Genomic DNA, 11,677 nt, shown 5'->3' with positions numbered 1-11,677 from the left:
AGCAGACGATGCTAACCTGCCTTTCACATCCAATTTCAGGGTTGCTTCCCCGGGAATCCAAAATTCTAACACTTTTGCTCTACAATCAAGCTTAGCATGGTAATGAGCTAGAAAATCCATTCCTATAATAACATCATACCATTTTATGTCCAAACTGACTAGATCTACTAGCATTCTACGCTCTCCAACCCAGAATTCACAGTTCTTATAGGTCAGGCTAGTGATTATGCTTTTATTACCCATGGGTGTCCTAACTTCAAGATCAAAGGGTAATCTAACAGGTTTTACATCAATTCCGGACATAAAAGTTGGATTCACAAATGAATGAGTTGCGCCAGGATCAATTAGTACTCTAGCTGATCGGTGAAAGATTGGAAGAGTACCTTCCACAACTTTCGAGGAATCAGGTACGGGTTGATCGTTTATGGCGTACACCCTGGCAGGAACCTTCGGCTTACTTCCTCCAGAAGTGGCTTGTCTAGCACTCGGGGTACCACCTTCTTGTGTTTTCGGACAACCGGCAATCCGGTGCTCGCTACTTCCGCACCTCAAGCACTTTCCTTCTTTCCTCCAGCATCCGTCCTCGGTATGACCAGTTTTCCTGCAATACCCACAAGTTACCTGAGGGGTTGTCACACGACCTCCTTGCGAGGCATTCCTAGGTTGACCCCTTCCATTTGATCCTCCTCTAGCTCCGGTATCTCTTTCCCCGGCACCTCTTGCCCCAACTCCTCTCGCTAGAGCGCCTCGTGGTGCTCCAGGACTATTTACTCCACCCGTTCCTCGACCCAATTCGGCCGGTGGAGCATTTGCATAAGTCAGCTCTCGACTGCTGCTAGGGGCAAATCTTTTCTTAGCCTGGAAAGATTTTACTTGAGCTTTGGCAACTTCAACCCTTTGAGCTCTCTCTACTGCATCAACAAAGGTGTCTATCCGAACAGCAGCTAATCCCTCCTGGATCTCCACGTTTAGTCCCTGCACAAATCTCCTTATACGCCTTTGCTCCGTGGCTACCAATTCAGGAGCAAAACGGGACAGTTTCGTGAATTGAATCTCATATTCGGCGACACTCACCGCCCCCTGCCTACACTTGATGAAGTCATCCTCTCTTTTCTCTTGGATGAAAGGGGGAAGAAACTTGGCGTTGAACTCCCTTGTGAAGTTCGCCCAGGTTCTAGGAATATGGTTCCTGTCCCAATTAACCCTAACTAGGTTCTACCAGGAACGAGCAGCTCCCTCAAACTGGAATGCTGCGAAAGTCACTTGTCTCTCCTCCGCATAATTTAGAGCTGTAAAAATGTCAGAAATCCTCTCCCACCAACCTTCTGTTACCTCAGGTTCTGGTCCTCCATAAAACGTGGGAGGTCCAAACTTCAAGAATCTCTCTAATGCCCGATCCTCAGTATCGATTGGGCCTCCTTGGTGATGCACCGGTCCAAGGGCTTGGTACTCAGTCATGCGCTCTAAGACATCAGTTATTCTATTGATCGCGGTGGCCACTGGGTCTCCGGCCACGCCCTCTTGACCATGGTCTTGATTGACCTCAGGTTCCCTATCACCACTAACCTCAGGGTGTTGTCTAGTTGATCTCCCACGTTCTTTACCTCTAACTTGTCGATCCATAACCTAGTTATGCCTATTGATAAAAATTAAGCAATTAAGCGAGGATATTTTAATTAATTAATTTAATCTTTTTTTTCTTTTTGTAAATAAAATCAATATGAACATTAAGGAAAAGGAAAATAGAACACTTAACACATATTCACATACCGAGATTCATACAAATAGCAAGTTAGGGTGCTCTCCAACAGTATGGCACATAAGTTTAACAAATATATACAAACAATCCCTTAAACCAAAAATAGGGATGTAGTGCCTCAAAAGTAGGCCATCAAGCTAGACAAAATGTTATGACCTAAACTAGTGTCACCCTATCTAACCCCGAATACTTAGTTACAAGCAAATCAAACCTAGTCTAACCCTCAGCAGGGCTGCCAGGGGCAACGTCCTCCACAGGGTCCTCCTCCGGATTCTCCTCCGGATCCTCCTCCGGGTCCTCCCTAACACCCGCCTGAGCAGTACCCTGAATAATACCCATGACCTCGTCTATCATCATAGTGGCGTCAGTCATGATACCAGCACTCCTATCTCGTACCTCCTCAGCTACTCGAGTCAACTGAGACTTCTGTCTCTCTAATTCCTCACGAGCGACCTCTGACCTAGCCCTCTCGGCTGCTAACCTCTGCTCTAGATCAACTATGCGGTCAAGCTGAGTATCAACCATGATGCTCAACTCCTCGACGTCCTGGGTCAAAGTGTGATTAGCATCCCTCAGCTGGCGATGTTCGTCGTCTAAAGACAGCACCAACTCGTTAGGGTAGGCATATGTGATCCTACACTGACATCGGGGGTACCTATCAGCTGGTGTATAACGTATACGAGATCCTCCGTCTCGTGGCCTATAGGAGATGGACCTAAGAGGCTCTACATGTCCATTAGCCAATCCGTTACCATTAGCATGTCCGTTTCCGTTTCCATACCTGCAAAATAACCCAAGTCCAAAGGTTAATGCTTAAAAAGCTAACTTGCTCAAGTACTACTCAAGATATGTCTAATTATCTCACTTCTTAACTCTAAAAAAATTCAGGGTTTCTAACACATCTAATATATCATTCAAATAACTTTTCTAACCTAGGTTCTGATACCAACTGTGACGACCCCACTTCTCCCTAAGGCGAACCAGAGGGTTGGTGGGTCGCCTGCCTAACTCTCGCCAGGGCTTACGCAAGGAAACTGGCTAAACCCTTCCGACGTACAACTTAAACCATTACAAAATTCTTCACCCGAACAAGCCAATCCTTAAACGACCAAAACACTAAGAACACATTAACTTCAGAGATAACATTACCATTGGACAACTGAACATCCACTCTTACGTACATCTCCAATCAGATTAAAACATAATTACACTTATACATTACAAACCACAAAATGAAATCATAAACCCAAATACATTCATACAAGTCAAATAACAACACAGGGTTTGCACTTTTCCAACTTCAAGTGGCAACCCAAGACGAAAGATACATTGTCTGATTCAAAACAACATTCATAAAAGGTAAAGGCAGACTTCAGGTCTCTCAAATGCCAGAACCTGTTTAGGAAAACAAGTAACGTGGGGTGAGCTAAAACTCAGTGGTGCCCCAAACATGCTATCATATAAAACAAGTAGCAAATAATAGCTCCAAACTAAAATTCAACAAGTAGGAAAGCGTATAACAGCACAAGGTAGGATACAGGGCTCTCAGGAGCCATTTTCCACGAACTTGATCAAAATTTAACCGCAGTTAACCCTCCGTCAACTCTCACTATCTAAAGTCCTAGTAGATTTTTTTTTCCTTAACATGCTCCGACCAACTTATTCCCACCGGGCCCATTCTTCTCACGAGAGAGTTTGGTATTACTCGAGTATACCTTTTTATGGCCTAGTCGAGGGATTCACCCAACGACGTCACAACAAGTGGTTACCAAGTCAGGATAAGAGGCCCTCCCACCCTAAGGTGTGGTACATTCCCCTGCCTGGTGGTTTAGTTGATGAGTCCACACTCCAGTCAATAGTTGCAAGGTTTTTGATACTTGAGTTAGGATAAGAGGCCCTCCCACCCTCAGGTGTGGTACATTCCCCCACTCAGTACTTAACTAGAGCGAGCAAAATATTCGAGAAAACATTTCAAGCAAATCACCACTCGAAAGGGCTAGTGCGATAAAGTACACACTGCCCATTTCGATGGATCAGGAAAACCACTATCCGATTATCACATAACAAGTCAAGAAAGCACTTTAACAAGATAAACATAGAACAAGCAAGGACACTCACCAAAAGTGAAGCTCAAAAGTCAAGTTGGGAATCGAAGTCCACGTCCTCGCTAAACCCTAAAAGACCAAGTTTTAAAACTATAAGTTTTACTATACAAGTTCTTGGTTTATATATGAAAGATTATCCGGTATATAACTAGTTTATCTTCTCAAAGTAAATCCACAATTCTCTTAGAATTTAAACTAGTAAAAGTGATAAAGTATTTCGTATGATTTCTTTGAAGGTACTTTCTTTCTAGAGGTGCAAACCAGAACCCCCTTACTTCAAATAAGGTTTCTTGCCGGACAAGTTTTCTACGCCTTTCATTTAAAGTTATTAAAATCTCGTGTTTTTAACAACTTTCCCCTAAAACAACTAGTCAGGGACAATTTTACGAAAAATCTAGAGTTTAGAAGTTAATGTAATTATTTCCTAAAGGTAATAAGGCTAGTTTAAGCAAAGGAAAGAATTAACTAGTTGGCAAGGTTTTAAAAGTCCCGACACTCGAATTTTAGCATTATCGTACTATACTCAATTTCTATAGCTTGATACTAGGACAAAATATTTCAACAAAGCTTGGTTAAAAAGTACTCGAATTCAAAGGACCAAAACGGCCTTCACGATTCTAATTTACTTGCACATTATATTCCAATTTGTCAATATAGAAAAATCACAATTCAAACATCAATTTCACTAGGGTTTCATCAATCATTAGCCCTAGGTCTCAACAAGTTCAATTCTAATCAAGAAAAAAAAATTAAACAAAGGAAGTCCAAGACATCAAAACAATTCCAAACCACAAGTCATGGACTTTCCAAGTGCATTTCGGCCAAATCACTTAAACGATTCCACCAAAATTTGACTCTTGTAAAAAAATACTCAAATGGCCAAGAGCTTCATCAATTATTAGTTCTTGGCATCAAACAATCACTTCTTACAACAAATCAACCGGAAATTCAACTCAAAACATAAAGGAAAGTCACGGCCAGCTTAACTCACAAGTAACTCTAGAAATTCAGATTTTTTTTTTCTTTCATCCACGGCTCAATCAGCAACATGCATGACCAAATAACTAATTAACTATCAGTTTAATCCAAAACCAGGCTCGGACATCATAAAAAAAAATCATCAACCAACCAGAATTTCATCCAAGGCTTCTCGGTTGGCTTGCATGCAAGCAGATTCTACACCGCTTCGATTTTCTTGCTTATTCAAGGCTGATTAACCTCATGCAAAGCTTAATCATCCAGTTTTTAGTTAGCTAAACACACATCTAGGCTCAGATCACCTCAAATTAACAAATTAAAGCTGCAATTCCCAGCTCAATCTCTCGGCAATTCCCATTTTCTTCATAATCAGATTTTCCTGTGACTTAATTCATCATCCAACTGCACAACCATCACATGCATGCTCATAAGCAACTTCGTCTACCTATAATTAACTAGTCTAAGTCCAGAATTTACCTCAACTTGAAACTCAACTCACGCGACAAGCAGCTGCAATTTTTCCCTCCTCTCGGCTTGCTAAGGAACTCGGGTATGGCTGGTCTGAGCTCGGTTAGTGCAGGCTGTGGTGTTGGTTGTTGGAGTTGATCACAAGTGGTTGAAGATGAGGAAGGAAATGGTCAGTTCTCGGCAGTGATGAAGAAGATGAAGACAGATAGCTCGCACAAACTACCTCTTGCTCTCTCTCTCTCTCGGACAGTTCAGAAATGCAGCTTGCCGACTCTCTCTCTCCCTTGCTCAATCTTACAAATGAAATGGAGGAAGTGTTGGCTCTCGGTCCTCTTCACCAGCTCACGGATGGAATGAAGGAAGAACGGTAAGTCTCTCTCTTTTCTCTCTAGCTTACGGACAGAAAGAAAAAAAATAAAGAGCTCGGCTCTTTCTCTCACTTCACTCTCGGTTCGTGGCAGAAGAAGGAAATGGAAATGGAATTGTTGTGGTGAATTGGAGTTGATGTAGTGGTGTGGGTGTAGTGGGATGAGCCGGCAGTATGGAAGTGCTTGGATTTGAAGCTTGCCCAATGAAGTTCCATGACTGCATGGTTAATTTGAGATGGAGGAAGGCTAATTTGGTCTTTTAACATCTTGTCCGACCTTCCACTTAGGTCCTCACTCATAATCTAATTCCAAAACTTTACCTCAAATGAAATTTGATAGCCTACTAGTATACTAATCTCGCAAAAATTCAATTATCGAGATTTTAACGTCCTAAGTGAAATTATAAAGGGTTTTGACCTAAAATCGATTTCGTCTTAATTCTAGGTTCCCGTTGACACTTAACATTATTAACACTTAGAATTAGCGATCAGAATTCAAAAAATTAATATTAAAGCAATAAAACAATCTACATCAAGAAATATTATTTTAACTTGGCAAAGTTCAAATAGTTTAATATTTTGCACAATTAAATTATTTGTAACATAAGAATTATTATATTTTTTTCCATACTTACTTAAGAACAAATGAAAATAAAATTTGTTAAAAGTCTAAAATGCAAATGCAATATGTATATATATATATATATTTTTTCAAGGTTCTCACATCCTCCACCCTTAAATGAATTTTGTCCTCAAAATCCTCACCTTCTAAAGAAATAATTCGGAGTATTTTCTCTGCATATCCTCTTCTAGTTCCCAAGTTGCCTCCTCTATTCCACGATTTCTCCATATAATTTTCACCAAAGGAATTTTCTTACCTCTCAATTCTTTCACTTCTCTTTTCAAAATCTTAACTGCTCCTTCTTCATAAGTTAACGACTCATCCACCTCAATTTCTTCCAATTGCAACACATGGCTTGGGTCAGGGTGATATTTCTTAAGCATAGAAACATGAAATACATTGTGAACCTTGGCCATGCTCGCAGGCAATCTCAACTGATACGCCACTTTACCGATTCATTTCAAAATTTCAAAAGGTCCAATATATTTTGGCTTTAGCTTCTTACCCTTTTTGGACACTACTCCGCCCTTCAAGGGTTTAACTCTTAGGAAAATTTTGTCTCCTACTTTGAACTCCAAATCTTTCCTCCTTGTGTCGGCGTAGCTCTTTTGTCGACTTTGGACAGTTTGAAGCCTTTCTCTAATTAGCTTCACTTTCTCATGAGTTTCTTCCATCCAAGATATAGCCGTTGGGTCTAAAATTTTCTTCTCTCCCACTTCATCCCAATGAATCGGAGATCGACACCTTCTCCCATACAATGCCTCATAAGGTGCCATTTGAATTGAAGCGTGATAGCTGTTATTATAGGCAAATTCTACTAAGGTCATATACTGACTCCATTTACCTCCAAAATCCAATATACACGACCTCAGCATATCTTCCAAAGTCTGAATTTTCCTTTCTGACTGTCCGTCTGTTTGGGGATGATAAGCAGTGCTAAATTTTAACTTGGTCCCCAATGTCTCTTGAAATTTCTGCCAGAAACGTGAAACAAACCATGGATCTCGATCAGACACAATGCTTATAGGAATACCATGCAATCTCATGATCTCTTCTGTGTACAACTTGGCTAGTTTCTCCAAAGAAAAGCTCATGCTCACAGGTAGAAAATGTGCGGACTTGGTAAGCCTGTCAACTATCACCCAAACCACATCACATTCTTTTTTATTTCGAGGCAATCCCTTTACAAAATCCATGGTTATGTGTTTCCATTTCCATTCGGGAATTTCTAGTGGCTGCAATAGACCAGAGGGTTTCTGATGTTCAGCTTTTACTTGTTGGCATATCAGACATTTTTGTACAAATTTCGCCACGTGCTTTTTCAAACCATCCCACCAATATAACTCTTTCACATCGTGATACATTTTGTTCACTCCTGAGTGTATAGTATACCTTGATCGATGTGATTCTTCTAGAATTTCTTTCCTTAACCCTTCATCAACTGGAACCACAATTTGATCTCGAAACCTTAACACTCCTTCAGACCCTAATTTAAAGTCTAGGGTTTCTCCTTTTTGCACTTTCTCCAACTTTTTCTGGATTATAAGGTCCGTTTTCTGTGCCTCCTTAATACGCTCCAATAATGGTGACTTCAACGATAAGTTCCTAAATAAAATCTTCATTCTCTCCAAGCGAGGGTTCCAAATACTAACGTCTTCTAACATGTCCCATTCTTTTACCATTAACCCCGCTACTTGGGCCTTTCTATTTAGAACGTCTGCTACCACGTTGGCTTTTCCTGGGTAGTAGTTGATAGAACAATCATAATCTTCTAAAAATTCTACCCACCGCCTCTGTCTCAAATTCAATTCCTTTTGGGAGAACAAGTACTTAAGGCTCTTGTGGTCCGTATAAACTTCAAAGGTCACACTATACAAGTAATGCCTCCATTTCTTTAAGGCAAAGACCACTGCGGCCAGTTCTAGGTCATGCGTTGAGTAATTTTGTTCGTGAGGCTTCAATTTTCTAGAGGCATAGGCAACTACCTTACCCTTTTGCATTAGTACGCATCCTAGACCTTCCCTAGAGGCATCAGAGTATACGATATAACTTTCTACTCCGTCAGGCAATGCCAAAACAGGAGCTGATGTTAAGCGTTTCTTTAACTCCTGAAAGCTTGACTCGCACTTTGGAGTCCAAATGAACTTATTATTTTTTTTTGTCAGCTCTGTCATAGGTCCAGCAATCTTCGAAAAGTCCTTGATGAACCGCCTGTAATAACCTGCTAAACCCAAGAAACTTCTATCCTCTGTTGGAGTTTCTGGCTGCTTCCACGTTGTGACTGCCTCAACTTTTGCCGGATCTACGGCAATTCCATCTTTAGAAACTTTGTGCCCTAGAAAAAAAAAATTTTCCAGCCAAAACTCGCACTTGCTAAATTTAGCATACAGCTTATGCTCTCTTAAGATCTGCAGAACTATCTCCAAGTGTTTAGCATGTTCTTCCCGAGTCTTAGAATATATTAGGATATCATCAATAAAACTACTACAAACTGATCCAAGTACTTTTTAAAGACTCTCAGCATTAAGTTCATGAAGGCAGCTGGTGCATTGGTTAATCCAAATGGCATAACTGCAAATTCAAAATGTCCATATCTTGTATTAAAAGCAGTCTTAGGTATGTCTTCCTTCTTAATTTTCAACTGATAATACCCTTGCCTCAAATCCAGTTTGGAGAAAACTACTGATCCTTGCAGCTGGTCGAATAGGCTGTCAATCAGTGGTAGATGGTATTTATTTTTAATTGTAATTTCATTTAATCCTCGATAATCAATACATAATCTCAAACTTTCATCCTTTTTCTTAACAAATAGAACAGGTGCTCCCCATGGCGAATCACTTTTTCTAACAAAACCTCTCTCCAATAAATCCTGTAATTGAATTTTTAATTCTTTTAGCTCTGTAGGAGCCATTCGGTACGGAGTCTTAGAAATCGGAGCCGTTCGCGGCACTAGTTCAATCTTGAATTCCACTTCTCTCTCTGGAGGTAATGTTTTTAATTCTTCAGAAAAAATATCTGGATATTCCCTTACCACTGGCACATCTTCCAACTTTACTTGGTCACTGGGAGCATTAATCAGGAAGGCTAAGAAACCTTGCGCTCCTTTATACAACATTTTCCTTGCCCGAATTCCCGAATTCATAGCAGACGATGCTAACCTGCCTTTCACATCCAATTTCAGGGTTGCTTCCCCGGGAATCCAAAATTCTAACACTTTTGCTCTACAATCAAGCTTAGCATGGTAATGAGCTAGAAAATCCATTCCTATAATAACATCATACCATTATATGTCCAAACTGACTAGATCTACTAGCATTCTACGCTCTCCAACCCAGAATTCGCAGTTCTTATAGGTCAGGGTAGTGATTATGCTTTTATTACCCATGGGTGTCCTAACTTCAAGATCAAAGGGTAATCTAACAGGTTTTACATCAATTCCGGACATAAAAGTTGGATTCACAAATGAATGAGTTGCGCCAGGATCAATTAGTACTCTAGCTGATCGGTGAAAGATTGGAAGAGTACCTTCCACAACTTTCGAGGAATCAGGTACGGGTTGATCGTTTATGGCGTACACCCTGGCAGGAACCTTCGGCTTACTTCCTCCAGAAGTGGCTTGTCTAGCACTCGGGGTACCACCTTCTTGTGTTTTCGGACAACCGGCAATCCGGTGCTCGCTACTTCCGCACCTCAAGCACTTTCCTTCTTTCCTCCAGCATCCGTCCTCGGTATGACCAGTTTTCCTGCAATACCCACAAGTTACCTGAGGGGTTGTCACACGACCTCCTTGCGAGGCATTCCTAGGTTGACCCCTTCCATTTGATCCTCCTCTAGCTCCGGTATCTCTTTCCCCGGCACCTCTTGCCCCAACTCCTCTCGCTAGAGCGCCTCGTGGTGCTCCAGGACTATTTACTCCACCCGTTCCTCGACCCAATTCGGCCGGTGGAGCATTTGCATAAGTCAGCTCTCGACTGCTGCTAGGGGCAAATCTTTTCTTAGCCTGGAAAGATTTTACTTGAGCTTTGGCAACTTCAACCCTTTGAGCTCTCTCTACTGCATCAACAAAGGTGTCTATCCGAACAGCAGCTAATCCCTCCTGGATCTCCACGTTTAGTCCCTGCACAAATCTCCTTATACGCCTTTGCTCCGTGGCTACCAATTCAGGAGCAAAACGGGACAGTTTCGTGAATTGAATCTCATATTCGGCGACACTCACCGCCCCCTGCCTACACTTGATGAAGTCATCCTCTCTTTTCTCTTGGATGAAAGGGGGAAGAAACTTGGCGTTGAACTCCCTTGTGAAGTTCGCCCAGGTTCTAGGAATATGGTTCCTGTCCCAATTAACCCTAACTAGGTTCTACCAGGAACGAGCAGCTCCCTCAAACTGGAATGCTGCGAAAGTCACTTGTCTCTCCTCCGCATAATTTAGAGCTGTAAAAATGTCAGAAATCCTCTCCCACCAACCTTCTGTTACCTCAGGTTCTGGTCCTCCATAAAACGTGGGAGGTCCAAACTTCAAGAATCTCTCTAATGCCCGATCCTCAGTATCGATTGGGCCTCCTTGGTGATGCACCGGTCCAAGGGCTTGGTACTCAGTCATGCGCTCTAAGACATCAGTTATTCTATTGATCGCGGTGGCCACTGGGTCTCCGGCCACGCCCTCTTGACCATGGTCTTGATTGACCTCAGGTTCCCTATCACCACTAACCTCAGGGTGTTGTCTAGTTGATCTCCCACGTTCTTTACCTCTAACTTGTCGATCCATAACCTAGTTATGCCTATTGATAAAAATTAAGCAATTAAGCGAGGATATTTTAATTAATTAATTTAATCTTTTTTTTCTTTTTGTAAATAAAATCAATATGAACATTAAGGAAAAGGAAAATAGAACACTTAACACATATTCACATACCGAGATTCATACAAATAGCAAGTTAGGGTGCTCTCCAACAGTATGGCACATAAGTTTAACAAATATATACAAACAATCCCTTAAACCAAAAATAGGGATGTAGTGCCTCAAAAGTAGGCCATCAAGCTAGACAAAATGTTATGACCTAAACTAGTGTCACCCTATCTAACCCCGAATACTTAGTTACAAGCAAATCAAACCTAGTCTAACCCTCAGCAGGGCTGCCAGGGGCAACGTCCTCCACAGGGTCCTCCTCCGGATTCTCCTCCGGATCCTCCTCCGGGTCCTCCCTAACACCCGCCTGAGCAGTACCCTGAATAATACCCATGACCTCGTCTATCATCATAGTGGCGTCAGTCATGATACCAGCACTCCTATCTCGTACCTCCTCAGCTACTCGAGTCAACTGAGACTTCTGTCTCTCTAATTCCTCACGAGCGACCTCTGACCTAGCCCTCTCGGCTGC

At 41.7% G+C, this 11,677-nt stretch overlaps 1 protein-coding gene across 1 annotated transcript; it reads right to left on the bottom strand.

The window, feature by feature from the left end:
- Nucleotides 1-9,582: 9,582 nt before the first annotated feature.
- LOC113757173 lies at nucleotides 9,583-11,064 on the bottom strand. The gene is made up of 2 exons (XM_027300582.1): nucleotides 10,661-11,064; nucleotides 9,583-10,594 (listed from the first exon to the last, which is right to left on the bottom strand). The coding sequence occupies exons 1-2, from the start codon at nucleotides 11,062-11,064 to the stop codon at nucleotides 9,583-9,585; spliced, it is 1,416 nt and encodes a 471-aa protein (XP_027156383.1).
- Between the last annotated feature and the right edge of the window lie 613 nt (nucleotides 11,065-11,677).

Source organism: Coffea eugenioides, unplaced genomic scaffold (genome assembly GCF_003713205.1).
Source record: "Coffea eugenioides isolate CCC68of unplaced genomic scaffold, Ceug_1.0 ScVebR1_2802;HRSCAF=3898, whole genome shotgun sequence".
Taxonomy (NCBI): Eukaryota; Viridiplantae; Streptophyta; class Magnoliopsida; order Gentianales; family Rubiaceae; genus Coffea; species Coffea eugenioides.
The sequence above is the reverse complement of the archived record's forward strand: the minus strand, read 5'-3'. Positions and strand labels throughout refer to the sequence as shown.